Source organism: Lipotes vexillifer, unplaced genomic scaffold (genome assembly GCF_000442215.2).
Source record: "Lipotes vexillifer unplaced genomic scaffold, Lipotes_vexillifer_v1.1 scaffold112, whole genome shotgun sequence".
NCBI lineage: Eukaryota > Metazoa > Chordata > Mammalia > Artiodactyla > Lipotidae > Lipotes > Lipotes vexillifer.
Genome location: NW_006776285.1, coordinates 3,106,430 through 3,123,598, shown reverse-complemented (window position 1 = coordinate 3,123,598; position 17,169 = coordinate 3,106,430). Strand labels below are relative to the sequence as shown.

Below are 17,169 nucleotides of genomic sequence, written 5' to 3'. Positions count from 1 at the left end.
GATCATGTGTCATTTCAGGCATCAAATTGGTCTATGCACGGGAAAAGTATTCAGTGTTTTTGCACGAGCTCTGGGCTCTGAATGGCGCCTCTTCCACTAATCAGAAAAACTTTAGAGCCGGCAGGGTCTTTAAAGATCATTATTTTATACCCTCAGTTTACAGGTAAGAACCTGAGGCCCAGAGAGTGTAAGTGACCTGTTGAAGGTCCGGAGCTCTCCAGACACTGCTGCAGGATCTTTCCCCAACTTCACTATTGTGGAGGCTGCTTTCTATATGCCATTCTCTTCTTCCTACGACCCTCACAAAAATAATTTCGAGGTTTTTGTAAAGATTACTGGAAAATCTAGGGGCTTATGAGATGTTTTATTTCCTTTCCTAACCCCTTTTCCTTGCTTCCGATGCGTCCCTAGCCGTCCGCGGAGCCGCTGGAAGAGGCAGCGGGCAGGGGCCAGGCTCCTTCTCCGGGAGAGACGGGTGGTGGCCCCAGCTGACCACTTCCCGCGGCCAAAGGCCCCGGCCTGGATCATCCTCGGGCTCCTGGGCCGCGTGATGCAGCCCAAAACAGGTGCAGCATCGCACGTGTCCCCGCCAGCGTCCGCGCCTCGCGCGTCCAGGCCTCGCGCGCCGCCGCCCAATCGCCGCGGCCGCCTGGCGCTCGGGTCGCGTCCGCCGGTCACAGGGAGACTGGAACCCGGGGGCCGCGCCGCCCGCCGCCATGCGGTTCCGCTTCGGGGTGGTGGTGCCGCCCGCGGTGGCCGGGGCCGGGCCGGAGCTGCTGGTCGTGGGGTCTCGGCCTGAGCTGGGGCGCTGGCAGCCGCGCGGGGCGGTGCGCCTGAGGCCGGCGGGCACGGCGGCGGGTGCTGGGACGCTGGCGCTGCAGGAACCGGGCCTGTGGCTCGGGGAGGTGGAGCTGGCGGCCGAGGAGGCGGCGCAGGACGGGGCGGAGCCGGGCCGCGTGGACACGTTCTGGTACAAGTTCCTGAAGCGCGAGCCGGGAGGAGAGCTCTCCTGGGAAGGTACTGGGAGCTGCGCCGGCCTGCACCCCGGCCTCGGCCTTGGCCTTGGCCTCAGCCTCGGCCTCGGCTTGGGGCGGGCCCCACAGTCCCCGCCGCGACTTCCCGGGCGCTTTGCCCGGCTCTCGGGCTTCACAAGCTGTCTGAACTCCCCGGGCGCCCTGGGCTGACCCTTCTCTGCCCGCCCAGCTGTCGCCCCAGCCGCGCCTCCCGCACCCGACAGGTTCGCTAGTTGGAGGCTGGGTTCCCGGCCTCCCGCCCCTTCGGTCTTTGCTCCTCCGACCTCTTTCCCACAAACACAGGACCCCGTTCGGGCCTCGGTCCCCCTCGCCCTCCGCGTCCTCCCTGCGCGGGTCCCCGGGCTGCCAGGTCCCCCGCCGCTCCAGGGTTCGCTCCTCAACTCTGCCTTGACTGTTTTTGTGCCCTCATTTTCTTGCCCCGATTCACTAAAAAATGACCCAACCAGTGAAGCTACCCTTTTCGCTAATCCTAAATTGCAACGTGCTATCTAGTGTATTTTTTTTTCTTCTTTTCGATTTGAGAATGAACTAATGGAAAAACGTTGAGCGTTTCTCTTTTTGATTTTTTTTTAAAGCCCCGAATATATGACAGTTGAGATATGCTCTGATTTCTTAAAATATAAAAATAATACATGCTGGCTGTAAAAAATCAAAAACAAAAGCAAAAAATGTACAAAGTAAAAACTTGTGTCCTCCACACACCCTAAGTCCACTGCACACCGACCAATATATGACATGTATCTATCTCACACATAAATTGGTTAATATATTATTCTCTATCCTGCTTTTTCTTGCTCTGTAAAGGTTGCGGATACCTTTTAGTGCCACTCGTATAAATGTATATTTCATTTTTTAAATGGCAACGAAATATTCTGCATTTACCAGTGTGCATTTAGGTTGTTTTTTGGCTTCCTCTGTTATAAACAGTAATAGCTTAATTGGAAATCCGTGTATAAAGTTATCTTTGAGCATTTGGGAATGTTCCTGTATGGTAGATTCTGAGAAGTGAAACTGTTGGGTCAAAGCGTGGTCATATTTTACATTCCAGTAAGGACTACCAAATTATTCCCTGAAAACTTTATGCCAGTGTAGAATCCTGCCCGCGATGTGTGAATTTAGACAGTCCTTTCTTTAAATGAAATGTGCAAAGTTGGGGATTGGAGTATGTGTGGCTCAGTAGTTGTCTAAAGCGGATGAAATGTCTCTGTGGAAGTTTATATGACAAAAATGGGCCACTTAGCCCATAATGATGTGGAATCAAAGAATCTGCAAAGAGCATGAGTGTTCTGTAATATGTTTATATATATATATATTTTTCCCCCTGTTCCTCTTTTTGTACCTCACTGAGTTTCATGGTCTGGTGACATTTATTGTCTTTTTGTATTACGATGCCAGAACTGAAAGGTACTCTCATCTATTATGCCCTTCTTTACAGGATATTACTATTATTAATAGTATTATATAATTATTTTTCATAATAAAGTAATATCTGATCATTTTAATAAAAATTAGGATGGTACAAAAGAAAGATTCTTCCCTTTCCCCAGTCTCTCTCCTTTTCTATTTTTAGTTTTTCTGATATTCCTCCCAAAGTTCTGAATAATTTGTTTATATTGCTATTTCTTAATATATCAACTTGAATTTTTCTGTTTTTAGATTTTCTGAGTTACCATACAAGTTATATATTACATTTAAATTAAAATTAGACAATATCTATTGACAGATGCTGTATACTCATTAAATTAACCATCATACTTACTGTGAAATATGAGGAATTTAGCTCAAGTTCATTATCTCTCTCCTCCCTGCTGGTTTTTATATCATTATTTTATACTGCATATATGTAGTTTATTGTTGACTTTCTATTATATAGAAATTTCTGTATTATGCTTCTGTTACATAGAAAGTTACTCCTATGTAAAAGGATAAGAAAAATAACTCACCTACACATTCCTCCCCTTCTCCTTACTTTGGTTAATCATTTCTACATTAAGTTCTATTAATATATAATTTGTATTCTGTTTTATAATTGTTGCTGTGCCTTCTTGTTTTAGGTGGATAGGTTGATTCTAAGAATTGTAAGTTAACAAAGAGCATCATGAGGAGCAGCGCAGCCTATTTGTGTTTGTTTGTTTGTTTTTTTGCGGTACGCGGGCCTCTCACTGCTGCTGCCTCTCCACTTGCGGAGCACACGCTCCGGACACGCAGGCTCAGCGGCCATGGCTCACGGGCCCAGCCGCTCCGCGGCATGTGGGATCTTTCCGGACCGGGGCACGAACCCGCGTCCCCTGCATCAGCAGGCGGACTCTCAGCCACTGCGCCAGGAAAGCCCGCATAGCCTATTTTTAAGAGCAAGGATTCTAGAGCCAGAATGGCTTCACCAACCAGTGTGTGACCTTGGGCAAGTCACTTTACTGTGCTGTTGTTGAAAGGACTAAACTGGCTAATAAATCTAAAGAGCTTAGAATAAGACATATATTAAGTGTTAAATAAGTGTTATTGTTACTATTATGATTAGGAAATAATTAGTGTGGAACTAAGTAGTTCAGTTGCACTCATTAATAAGTTTGGAAATATAATTCTGTGACATGAAACCTGTGTACCAGGAGGAAAAGCTCTCTTCTCTTACACTGTCAGTCATGCTCAGATTTTTATTTAAAGTGATACCAGAGTTCATTTTACTTTATATTTGGGTGGCCATGTTCTACACCTTGTTTCAAACTTTCTAGTTACTTTTTAAAAACAGAAACAGCACGTTGATCATCAAAATTTCCTAGCTTAAATGCAGTATTGGATGAATGCAAATTCCTCACTTTTTGAAAACATTCTTTTCCTTGAAGAATTGGGATTTTTGTTCCAATTTTCACTAATATATAGCTTTCTGAGCACAGCGATCTGAGACTTTTGTTTTTGTTGTTTTTAATTGAACTCCGATGTTTGTTGCATTGTTAAGGATTCCAAATCTTCCACTTTCTTGAATGTCTTAATCATTTCATTGGATTGTATCCTCAAATAATTTTTTTTTGGTATTTTTTTATACTTCTTCTTTTCACACACACACACCTTGTATTTTATTTTTACAAGAGATAAACTGACATCAAGCATTGTAAATGGATGACCACAACAAAAGCAGCAATGATTGCAATTACCAAACATGAAACACACTCACACTATGTCATAATATTGACATTCAGTCCAGTAATCCTCCACTGTAACAGCTCCTTTACTTTGCAGTGAAAATTGATTTGTGTATTTTTTGCCTCTGAGTCTTTGTGGGATTTTTTTTTTATTCAAACAGAAAGTCACAAAAATTATAATCATCCTCATCAGTTCACTCAGTCCCATGTAATTAATTTTTATTTCATCTTGATCTTTTGTTAGCACTTTTATAAATTCTTCAGTTTTCCATTAGAGTTCTGAAAATGCTTATTCATTCAGTTCAGCAGTATAGTCTGTTACCAGAAACCTGTACTTGTCAGAGTCTTTTCCATGAATTCCTTGAAGATGAAACCCTTTTATAGGAATATATTTGCAAAAGCATCAGAGTACACCCAGAACTGTCTGCAAATGACAAAAGACTTAAAAATGACCATGGTTAAAGATTTGATGAAAGTTCATAATAATGCAATTGACAAGGAAATTTAGTTATTTCTGAGATATATATTTTAAAGTAATAACTAGAATGACTTATAACATTATACCAGAACATATAAGATTTTTAGAAATTTCATGTAATGTCTGAAGCATTTATATTAACATATTTCCATACAAGTAACCCAAAGAAAGTTTAGTATCAGTTGTTTTTGTTTGTTTTTTTTATACTGCAGGTTCTTATTAGTCAGCAGTTTTATACACATCCGTGTATACATGTCAATCCCAATCGCCCAATTCAGCACACCACCATCCCCACCCCATGGCGGTTTTCCCCCCTTGGCATCCATATGTTTTTTCTCTACATCTGTGTCTCAACTTCTGCCCTGCAAACCAGTTCATCTGTACCATTGTTCTAGGTTCCACATACATGCGTTAATATATGATATTTGTTTTTCTCTTTCTGACTTACTTCACTCTGTATAACAGTCTCTAGATCCATCCACGTCTCAACAAATGACTCAATTTCATTCCTTTTTATGGCTGAGTAATATTCCATTGTATATATGTACCACAGCTTGTTTATCCATTCGTCTGCTGATGGGAATTTAGGTTGCTTCCATGACCTGGCTATTGTAAATTTTGCTGCAATGAACATTGGGGTGCATGTGTCTTTTTGAATTATGGTTTTCTCTGGGTATATGCCCAGTAGTGGGATTGCTGGATCCTATGGTAATTCTAGTTTTAGTTTTTTAAGGAACCTCTGTACTCTTCTCCATAGTGGCTACATCAATTTACATTCCCACCAGCAGTGCAAGAGGGTTCCCTTTTCTGCACACCCTCTCCAGCATTTGTTGTTTGTAGATTTTCTGATGGTGCCCATTCTAACTGGTGTGAGCTGATACCTAATTGTAGTTTTGATTTGCATTTCTCTGATAATTAGTGATGTTGAGCAGCTTTTCATGTGCTTCTTGGCCATCTGTATGTCTTCTTTGGAGAAATGTCTATTTAGGTCTTCTGCCCATTTTTGGATTGGGTTGTTTGTCTCTTTAATATTGAGCTGCATGAGCTGTTTATATATTTTTGAGATTAATCCTTTGTCTGTTGATTCGTTTTCAAATATTTTCTCCCATTCTGAGGGTTGTCTTTTGGTCTTGTTTATGGTTTCCTTTGCTGTGAAAAGGCTTTGAAGTTTCATTAGGTCCCATTTGTTTATTTCTGTTTTTACTTCTATTACTCTAGGAGGTGGATCAAAAAAGATCTTGCTGTGATTTATGTCAAAGAGTGTTCTTCCTATGTTTTCCTCTAAGAGTTTTATAGTGTCCAGTCTTACATTTAGGTCTCAAATCCATTTTGAGTTTATTTTTGTGTATGATGTTAGGGAGTGTTCTAATTTCATTCTTTTACATGTAGCTGTCCAGTTTTCCCAGCACCACTTATTAAAGAGACTGTCTTTTCTCCATTGTATATTTTTGCCTCCTTTGTCATAGATTAGTTGACCATAGGTGCGTGGGTTTATCTCTGGGCTTTCTATCTTGTTCCATTGATCTATGTTTCTGTTTTTGTGCCAGTACCATATTGTCTTGCTTACTGTAGCTTTGTAGTATAGTTTGAAGTCAGGGAGTCTGATTCCTCCAGCTCCATATTTTTCCCGCAAGACTGCTTTGGCCATTCGGGGTCTTTTGTGTCTCCATACAAATTTTAAGATGATTTTTTCTAGTTCCTTAAAAACTGCCATTGGTAACTTGATAGGGATTGCATTGGATCTGTAGATTGCTTTGGGTAGTATAGTCATTTTCACAATATTGATTCTTCCAATCCAAGAACACGGTATATCTCTCCATCTGTTGGTATCATCTTTAATTTCTTTCATCAGTGTCTTATAGTTTTCTGCATTCAGGTCTTTTGTTTGCCTAAGTAGGTTTATTCCTAGGTATTTTATTCCTTTTGTTGCAATGGTAAATGGGAGTGTTTCCTTAATTTCTCTTTCAGACTTTTCATTATTAGTGTATAGGAATGCAAGAGATTCTGCGCATTAATTTTGTATCCTGCTACTTTACCAAATTCATTGATTAGCTCTAGTACTTTTCTGGTAGAGTCTTTAGGATTATCTATGTATAGTATCATGTCATCTGCAAACAGTGACAGTTTTACTTCTTCTTTTCCAATTTGTATTCCTTTTGTTTCTTTTTCTTCTCTTACTGCCGTGGCTAGGACTTCCAAAACTATGCTGAATAATTATGGTGAGAGTGGACATCCTGGTCTCCTTCCTGATCTTAGAGGAAATGCTTTCAGTTTTTCACCACTGAGAATGATGTTTGCTGTGGGTTTGTCATATATGGCCTTTATTATGTTGAGGTAGGTTCCCTCTATGCCCACTTTCTGGGAGTTGAATTTTGTCAAAGATGTGGCACATATATACAATGGAATATTACTCAGCCGTAAAAGAAACGAAATTGAGCTATTTGTAATGAGGTGGATAGACCTAGAGTCTGATACAGAGTGTGAAGTAAGTCAGAAAGAGAAAGACAAATACCGTATGCTAACACATATATATGGAATTTAAGAAAAAAAAAATGTTATGAAGAACCTAGGGGTAAAACAGGAATAAAGACACAGACCTACTGGAGAACAGACTTGAGGATATGGGGAGGGGGAAGGGTGAGCTGTGATAGGGTGAGAGAGAGACATGGACATATATATACTAACAAACGTAAGGTAGATAGCCAGTGGGAAGCAGCCGCATGGCACAGGGATACCGGCTCGGTTCTTTGTGGCTGTCTGGAGGGGTGGGATAGGGAGGGTGGGAGGGAGGGAGACAAAGAGGGAAGAGATATGGGAACATATGTATATGTATAACTGATTCACTCTGTTATAAAGCAGAAACTAACACACCATTGTAAAGCAATTATACCCCAATAAAGATGTTAAATAAAAAAAAAAAAGCTTTTCTGCATCTATTGAGATGATCATATGGTTTTTCTTCTTCAATTTATTAATATGGTGTATCACATTGATTGATCACATTGATTGATTTGTGTATATTGAATTTGCATATATTGCATCCCTGGGATAAATCCCACTTGATCGTGGTGTATGATCCTTTTAATGTGTTGTTGGATTCCGTTTGCTAGTATTTTGTTGAGGAATTTTGCATCTATATTCATCAGTGATATTGGTCTGTAATTTTCTTTTTTTTGTAATATCTTTATCTGGTTTTGGTATCAGGGTGATGGTGGCCTTGTAGAATGAGTTTGAGAGTGTTCCTCCCTCTGCAATTTTTTGGAAGAGTTTGAGAAGGATGGGTGTTAGCTCTTCTCTAAATGTTTAGTAGAATTCACCTGTGAAGCCATATGGTCCTGAACTTTTTTTTGTTGGAAGATTTTTTTTTTTTTTTTTTTTGCGGTACACAGGCCTCTCACTGCTGTGGCCTCTCCCATTGCGGAGCACAGGCTCTGGATGCGCAGACTCAGCGGCCATGGCTCACGGGCCCAGCCACTCCACAGCACGTGGGATCTTCCCGGACCGAGGCACGAACCCGCGTCCCCTGCATCAGCAGGCAGACTCTCAACACTGCGCCACCAGGGAAGACTTGTTGGAAGATTTTTAATCACATTTTCAATTTCATTACTTGTGATTGGTCTGTTCATATTTTCTGTTTCTTCCTGGTTCAGTCTTGGAAGGTTATACCTTTCTAAGAATGTGTCCATTTCTTCCAGGTTGTCCATTTTATTGGCATAGAGTTGCTTGTAGTAATCTCTCATGATCCTTTATATTTCTGCTATGTCAGCTGTTACTTGTCCTTTTTCATTTCTAATTTTATTGATTTGAGTTCTCTCCCTCTTTTTCTTGATGAGTCTGGCTAATGGTTTATCAATTTTGTTTATTTTCTCAAAGAACAAGCTTTTAGTTTTATTGATCTTTGCTATTGTTTTCTTTGTTTCTATTTCATTTATTTCTGCTCTGATCTTTATGATTTTATTTCCTTCTGCTAACTTTGGGTTTTCTTTATTCTTCTTTCTCTAGTTCCTTTAGGTGTAAGGTTAGATTGTTTACTTGAGATTGTTCTTGTTTCTTGAGGTAGGCTTAGATAGCTATAAACTTCCCTCTTAGAACTGCTTTTCCTGCATCCCATAGGTTTTGGAACGTCGTGTTTTCATTGTCATTTGTCTCTATGTATTTTTTGATTTCCTCTTTGATTTCTTCAGTGATCTTTTGGTTATTTAGTAACGTATTGTTTAGCCTCCATGTGTTTGTGTTTTTTATGTTTTTTTCCCTGTAATTCATTTCTAATCTCATAGCATTGTGGTCAGAAAAGATGCTTGATATGATTTCAATTTTCTTAAATTTACTGAGTCTTGATTGTGACCCAAGATGTGATCTATCCTGGAGAATGTTCCGTGCACACTTGAGAAGAAAGTGTAATCTGCTGTTTTTGGATGGAATGTCCTATAAATATCAATTAAATCTACCTGGTCTATTATGTCATTTAAAGCTTCTGTTTCCTTATTTATTTTCATTTTGGATGATCTTTCCATTGGTGTAAGTAGGTGTTAAAGTCCCCCACTATTACTGTGTTATTTCCTCTTTTATAGCTGTTAGCAGTTGCCTTATGTATTGACATGCTCCTATGTCAGATGCATATATATTTATAATTGTTATATCTTCTTCTTGGATTGATCCCTTGATCATTTTGTAGTGTCCTTCCTTGTCTCTTGTAACGTTCCTTATTTTAACGTGTATTTTATCTGATATGAGTATTGCTAGTCCAGCTTTCTTTTGATTTCCATTTGCATGGAATATCTTTTTCCATCCCCTCACTTTCAGTCTGTATGTGTCCCTAGGTCTGAATTGGGTCTCTTGTAGACAGCATATATATGGGTCTTGTGTTTGTATCCATTCAGCAAGCCTGTGTCTTTTGGTTGGAGCATTTAATCCATTAACGTTTAAGGTAATTATCAATATGTATGTTCCTATTACCATTTTTTGTAACATCTTTATTGGAGTATAATTGCTTTACAGTGGTGTGTTAGTTTCTGCTTCATAACAGAGTGAATCAGGTATACACATACATATATCCCCATATCTCCTCCCTCTTGCCTCTCCCTCCCAAGCTCCCTATCCCAACCCTCTAGGTGGTCACAGAGCACTGAGCTGATCTCCCTGTGCTATGTGGCTGCTTCCCACTAGCTATCTATTTTACATTTGGTAGTGTACATATATCCATGCCTCTCTCTCACTTCGTCCCAGCTTACCCTTCCCACTACCCATGCCCTCAAGTCCATTCTCTACGTCTGCATCTTTATTCCTGTTCTGCCCCTAGGTTCTTCATAACCTTTTTTTTTTTTTTTAGATTCCATGTATATGTGTTAGCATATGGTATTTGTTTTTTTCTTTCTAACTTACTTCACTCTGTATGACAGACTCTAGCTCCATCCACCAAACTATAAGGAACTCAGTTTCGTTTCTTTTTATGGCTGAGTAATATTCCATTGTATATATGTGCCACATCTTCTTTACCCTTTCATCTGTTGATGGAAATGTAGGTTGCTTCCATGTCCTGGCTATTGTAAATAGAACTGCAGTGAACATTATGGTACATGACTCTTTCTGAAGAGTTTTCTCAATGTGTATGCCCAGCAGTGGGATTGCTGGCTCGCATGGTAATTCTATTCTTAGTTTTTTAAGGAACCTCCATAGTGTTCTCCATAGTGGCTGTATCGATTTACCTTCCCACCAACAGTGCAAGAAGGTTCCCTTTTCTTGACACCCTCTCCAGCATTTATTGTTTGTAAACTTTTTGAGGATGGCCGTTCTGACTGGTGTAAGGTGATACCTCATTGTACTTTTGAATTGCATTTCTGTAATGATTAGTGATGTTGAGTATCCTTTCATGTGTTTGTTAGCAATCTGTATATCGTCTTTGGAGAAATGTCTATTTAGGTCTTCTGCCCATTTTTGGATTGGGTTGTTTGTTCTTTTGATATTGAGCTGCATGAGCTGCTTGTAAATTTTGGAGATTAATCCTTTGTCATTACTTCATTTCCAAATATTTTCTCCCATTCTGAGTGTTGTCTTTTCATCTTGTTTATGTTTTGCTTTGCAGTGCAAAAGCTTTTAAGTTTCATTAGGTCCCGTTTGTTTATTTTTATTTCCATTTCTCTAGGAGGTGGGTCAAAAAGCATCTTGCTGTGATTTATGTCATAGAGTGTTCTGCCTATGTTTTCCTCTAAGAGTTTTATAGTGTCTGGCCTCAAATTTGGTCATTAATCCATTTTGAGTTTATTTTTCTGTATGGTGTTAGGGAGTGTTCTAATTTCATTCTTTTACATGTAGCTGTCCAGTTTTCCCAGAACAGTTTATTGAAGAGGCTGTCTTTTCTCCGTTGTATGTTCTTGCCTCCTTTATCAAAAATAAGGTAACCATATGTGCATGGGTTTATCTCTGGGCTTTCTATCCTGTTCCACTGATCTATATTTCTGTTTTTGTGCCAGTACCATATAGTCTTGATTACTGTAGCCTTGTAATATTGTCAGAAGTCCAGAAGCCTGATTCCTCCAGCTCCGTTTTTCTTTCTCAAGATTGCTTTGGCCCTTTGGGGTCTTTTGTGTTTCCATACAAATTGTGAAATTTTTTGTTCTAGTTCTGTGAAAAATGCCATTGGTGATTTGACAGGGATTGCATTGAATCTGTAGATTGCTTTGGGTAGGATAGTCATTTTCACAATGTTGATTCTTCCAATCCAAGAACATGGTATATCTCTCCATCTATTTATATCATCTTTAATTTCTTTCAGCAGTGTCCTGTACTTTTCTGCATACAGGTCTTTTGTCTCCTTAGGTAGGTTTATTCCTAGGTATTTTATTCTTTCTGTTGCAGTGGTATATGGGAGTGTTTCCTGAATTTCTCTTTCCGATTTTTCATCATTAGTGTATAGGAATGCCAGAGATTTCTGTGCATTAATTTTGAATCCTGCGACTTTACCAAATTCACTGATTAGCTCTAGTAGTTTTCTGGTAGCATCTTTAGGATTCTCTATGTATAGTATCATGTCATCTACAAACAGTGACAGCTTTACTTCTTCTTTTCCAATTTGGATTCCTTTTATTTCTTTTTCTTCTCTGACTGCTGTGGCTAAGACTTCCAAAACTATGTTGAAAACTAGTAGTGTAGTGGACAACCTCATCTTGTTCCTAATCTTAGAGGAAATGGTTTCAGTTTTTTACCTTTGAGAACGATGTTGACTGTGGGTTTGCCATATATGGCCTTTATTATGTTGAGAGAAATTCCCTTTATGCCTACTCCCTGTAGGCTTTTTATCATAAATGGGTATTGAATTTTCTCGAAAGCTTTTTCTGCATCTATTGAGATCATCATATGGTTTTTCTCCTTCAATTTGTTAATATGGTTTATCACATGGATTGATTTGCGTATATTGAAGAATCCTTGCATTCCTGGGATAAACCCCACTTCATCATGGTGTATGAGCCTTTTAATGTGCTGTTGGATTCTGTTTATTAGTATTTCGTTGCTGGGCTTTTGTTTGTTGGAAGATTTTTAATCACAGTCTCAACTTCAGTGCTTGTGATTGGTCTGTTTATATTTTCTGTTTCTTCTTGGTTCAGTCTTGGCAGGTTGTGCTTTTCTAAGAATGTGTCCATTTCTTCCAGGTTGTCCATTTTATTGGCATAGAGTTGCCTGTAGCAATCTCTCATGATCCTCTGTATTTCTGCAGTGTCAGCTGTTGCTTCTCCTTTTTCATTTCTGATTCTATTGATTTGAGTCTTCTCCCTTTTTTCTTGATGAGTCTGGCTAATGGTTTATCAATTTTGTTTATCTTCTCAGAGAACCAGCTTTTAATTTTATTGACCTTTGCTATTGTTTGCTTCATTTCTTTTTCATTTATTTTTGCTCTGATCTTTATGATTTCTTTCCCTCTGCTAACTTTGCGTATTTTTGTTCTTCTTTCTCTAATTGCTTTAGGTGTAAAGTTAGGTTGTTTATTTTAGATGTTTCTTGTTTCTTGAGGTAAGTTGTATTGCTATAAACTTTCTGCTTAGAACTGCTTTTGCTGCATCCCATTGGTTTAGGGTCATTGTGTTTTTGTTGTCATTTGTTTCTAGGTATTTTTTTATTTCCTCTTTGATTTCTTAAGTGAGCTCTTGGGCATTTAGTAGTGTATTGTTTAGCCTCCATGTGTTTGTATTTTTTACAGATATTTTCCTGTAATTGCTATCTAGTCTCATAGCGTTGTGGTTGGAAAAGATACTTGATACGATTTCAATTTTCTTAAATTTATTAAGGCTTGATTTGTGACCCAAGATATGATCTATCCTGGTGAATGTTCCACGAGCACTTGAGAAGAAAGTGTATTCTGTTGTTTTTGGTTGGAATGTCCTGTAAGTATCAATTAAGTCCATCTTGTTTTATGTATCTTTTAAAGCTTGTGTTTCCTTATTTATCATCATTTTGGATGATCTGTCCATTGGTGAAAGTGGGGTGTTAAAGTCCCCTACTATGATTGTGTTTCTGTTGATTTCCTATTTTATGACTGTTATCATTTGCCTTATGTATTGAGGTGCTCCTATGTTGGCTGCATAAATATTTATAATTGTTATATCTTCTTCTTGCATTGATCCCTTTTTCCTTATGTAGTGTCCTTCTTTGCCTCTTGTAATAGTCTTTATTTTAAAGTCTGTTTTGTCTGATATGAGAATTGCTACTCCAGCTTTCTTTTGATTTCTATTTGCATGGGAAAGTTTTTTCCATCCCCTTACTTTCAGTCTGTATGTGCCCCTAGGTCTGAAGTCGGTCTCTTGTAGATAGCATATATCTGGGTCTTGTTTTTGTATCCATTCAGCCAGTCTGTGTCTTTTGGTGGGAGCATTTAATCCATTTACATTTAAGGTAATTATTGATATGTATGTTCCTATTACCATTTTCTTAATTGTTTTCAGTTTGTTATTGTAGGTCTTTCCCTTCTCTTGTGTCCTGCCTAGAGAAGTTCCTTTAGCACTTGTTGTAAAGCTCGTTTGGTGGTGCTGAATTCTCTTAGCTTTTGCTTGTCTGTAAAGCTTTTAATTTCTCCTCTGAAACTGAATGAGATCCTTGCTGTGTAGAGTAATTTTGGTTGTAGGTTTTTCCCTTTCTTCACTTTAAATATGTCCTGCCACTCCCTTCTGGCTTGCAGAGTTTTTGCTGAAAGATCAGCTGTTAACCTTCTAGGGATTCCCTTGTATGTTATTTGTTGTTTTTCTCTTGCTGCTTTTAATAATTTTTCTTTGTATTTAATTTTTGATAGTTTGATTAATGTGTTGTGACATATTTCTTCTTGGATTTATCCTCTATGGGACTCTCTGTGCTTCCTGGCCTTGATTATCCTTTCCCATATTAGGGAAGTTTTCAACTATAATGTCTTCAGATATTTTCTCAGTCCCTTTCTTTTTCTCTTCTTCTTCTGGGACCCCTATAATTCAAATGTTGGTGCATTTAATATTGTCCCAGAGGTCTCTGATGCTGTCCTCAATTCTTTTCATTCTTTTTTCTTTATTCTGCTCTGTGGTAGTTATTTCCACTATTTTATGTTCCAGGTCACTTATCCGTTCTTCTGCCTCAGTTATTCTGCTATTGATTCGTTCTAGAGAATTATTAATTTCATTTATTGTGTTGCTCATCATTGTTTGTTTGCTCTTTAGTTCTTCTAGGTCGTTTTTAAACATTTCTTGTATTTTCTTTATTCTATTTCCAAGATGTTGGGTCATCTTTATTATCATTACTCTGAATTCTTTTTCAGGTAAACTGCCTCTTTCCTCTTCATTTGTTTGGTGTATGGGTTTTTACCTTGCTTTTAATCTGCTGTGTGTTTCTCTGTCTTCTCGTTTTGCTTCACTTACTGTGTTTGGGGTCTCCTTTTTGCAGGCTGCAGGTTCGTAGTTCCTGTTGTTTTTGGTGTCTGCCCCCAGTGGCTAAGGTTGGGTTGTGTAGGCTTCCTGGTGGAGGGGACTGGTGCCTGTGTTCTGGTGGTTGAGGCTGGATCTTGTCTTTTTGATGGGCAGGACCACGTCCAGTGGTGTGTTTTGGGGTGCCTGTGACCTTACTATGATTTTAGGCAGCCTCTCTGCTAATGGGTGGGGTTGTGTTCCTGTCTTGCTAATTGTTTGGCATAGGGTGTCCAGCACTGTACCTTGCTCGTCGTTGAGTGGAACTGGGTCTTAGCATTGAGATGGCGATCTCTGGGAGAGCTTTCGCTGTTTGATATTATGTGGAGCCTGGAGGTCTCTGGTGGACCAGTGTCCTGAACTCGGCTCTTCCACCTCTGAGGCACAGGCCTGGGACACCCAGCCAGGGCACCAAGACCCTGTTGGCCACACGGCTCAGAAGAAAAGGGAGAAAAGAAGAAAGAAAGAGAGAGAGAGAGAGAGAGAGAGAGAGAGAGAGAGGGCAGGAGGGAGGGAGGGAGGAAGGAAGGAAGGGGGAAAGAAAGAAAGAGAAAGAAAGAAAGGAAGAAAGAAAGAGAAAGAAAGTTATTAAAATAAAAAATTATTAAATTTTAAAATTATTAAAAATAAAAAATATTAAGAAGTAATTAAAAAGAAAGAAAGAAAGAAAAACAAAACCAAAAAACAAATCCACCAGTGATAACAAGCGCTAAAAATATACACACAAAAAAAGCAACAACAAAAACACGACGGACAGACAGAACCCTAGGACAAATGCTAAAAGCAAAGGTATACAGACAAAATCACACAAAGAAGTATACACATACACACTCACAAAAAAGCAAAAAAGGAAAAAATATATATATAAAAAAAAAGGAAGAGAGCAACCAAATCAATAAACAAATCTACCAATGGTAATAAATTCTACATGCTAAACTATGATAAACATAAAATCAGAAACAAGTTAGATGCAGAAAGCAAGGTTAAGTCTACAGTTGCTCCCAAAGTCCACTGCCTCAGTTTTGGGATGATTCGTTGTCTATTCAGGTATTCCACAGATGCTGGTGCATCAAGTTGGCTGTGGAGATTTAATCCGCTGCTCCTGAGGCTGCTGGGAGAGATTTCCCTTTCTCTTCTTTGTTTGCACAGCTCCCGGGGTTCAGCTTTGGATTTGGCCCTTCCTCTGCATGTAAGTCGCCTGAGGGCATCTGTTCTTTGCTCAGACAGGACAGGGTTAAAGTAGCAGCTGATTAGGAGGCTCTGGCTCACTCAGGCTGGGGGGAGGGAGGGGTATGGAATGCGGGGCTTCCCCCTACCCCCATCTCCGCCAGTGAAGCGGCTTCCTAGTGTGTGGAAAGTTTTCCTCCTGCACGGCTCCCTACTAGAGGTGCAGGTCCCATCCCTATTCTTTTGTCTCTGGTTTTTCTTTTTTCTTTTGCCCTTCCCAGGTACTTGGGGAGTTTTTTTGCCTTTTGGGAAGTCTGAGGTCTTCTTCCAGCGTTCAGTAGGTGTTCTGTAGGAATTGTTCCACATATAGATATATTTCTGATGTATTTGTGGGGAGGAAGGTGATCTCCACGTCTTACTCCTCTGCCATCTTGAACGTCTCCCCTCAAATAATTTTGAAGAAACAGTAAGTGGGTGATAAAATATCTGAGTCTTTATTTATTTATTTATTTATTTTGCTGTCTGCGGCCTCTCACTGTTGTGGCCTCTCCCGTTGCGGAGCACAGGCTCCGGACGCGCAAGCCCAGCGGCCATGGCTCACGGGCCCAGCCGCTCCGCGGCATGTGGGATCTTCCCGGACCAGGGCACTAACCCGTGTCCCCTGCATCAGCAGGTGGACTCTCAACCACTGCGCCACCAGGGAAGCCCTCTGAGTCTTTAAATGCCTGAAAAGGTCTTTCTTTTGATTTCACACTTGATTAGTCATCTGGTATTCTAGTCTCAAAATAATTTTCCCTTTGAAGGAACTGCCACAGTACCTTCTAGCACCTGTTGTAGCTGATACTTCTGATGTCAAACTAAGCCCATTTCTTTGTAGGCACTTTTTTTCCCTCTTTTGAAGCTTTAACATTTCTCCTTACACTATTTTACCAGGAGGTATCTGAGTTTGTTGTTGTTGTTCTTGTGACTTGACAATTGGTTGGTTGTTTTGATTCCAGGAATTTTTTCAACTCATGGAAATTTTCTATTATTCCTTTATTTCCTCCTATTTTCTCTCCTCTTTTGTCTGAAATGTCTGTTAGCCATATATTGTACCTTCTGCTTTTATGTGAGTATCTCTTAACTTTTCTCCTGTATTTTCCATCTTTTGTTTGAATAGATTTCCCTGGCTGTGTTTCCAGATCACTGTTTGGGTTTTAATACTAACCATTCCATCATTTACTTCCTACACTATATTTTTGAAATTTTTGGCAATTGTATTTTTAATCTCCCACCTTTTTTTCTGTTATTCTCTGATTTCTTTTTTTCCAGAGCTGATTGTTCTTCTTGTATGGATAATTTATACTTGAATCTTTCTGAGGACATCAAATAGAATTGATTAAAAGTTGTTTTTGTCTTGCATTAACTTTTTTTTCCCTCTCTGTAGTCAATTTTTTTTT

General features: G+C 39.5%; 1 protein-coding gene across 1 annotated transcript in view; it reads left to right on the top strand.

Moving 5' to 3' along the window:
* The first annotated feature begins 716 nt into the window (after positions 1 to 716).
* Positions 717 to 17,169, top strand: part of EPM2A (EPM2A glucan phosphatase, laforin) — a 112,895-nt gene continuing 96,442 nt past the window's right edge. The window contains exon 1 of the mRNA XM_007450332.1: positions 717 to 1,017. Coding sequence (XP_007450394.1) covers positions 717 to 1,017 — 301 coding nt within the window. The remainder of the gene's footprint in view (positions 1,018 to 17,169) is intronic.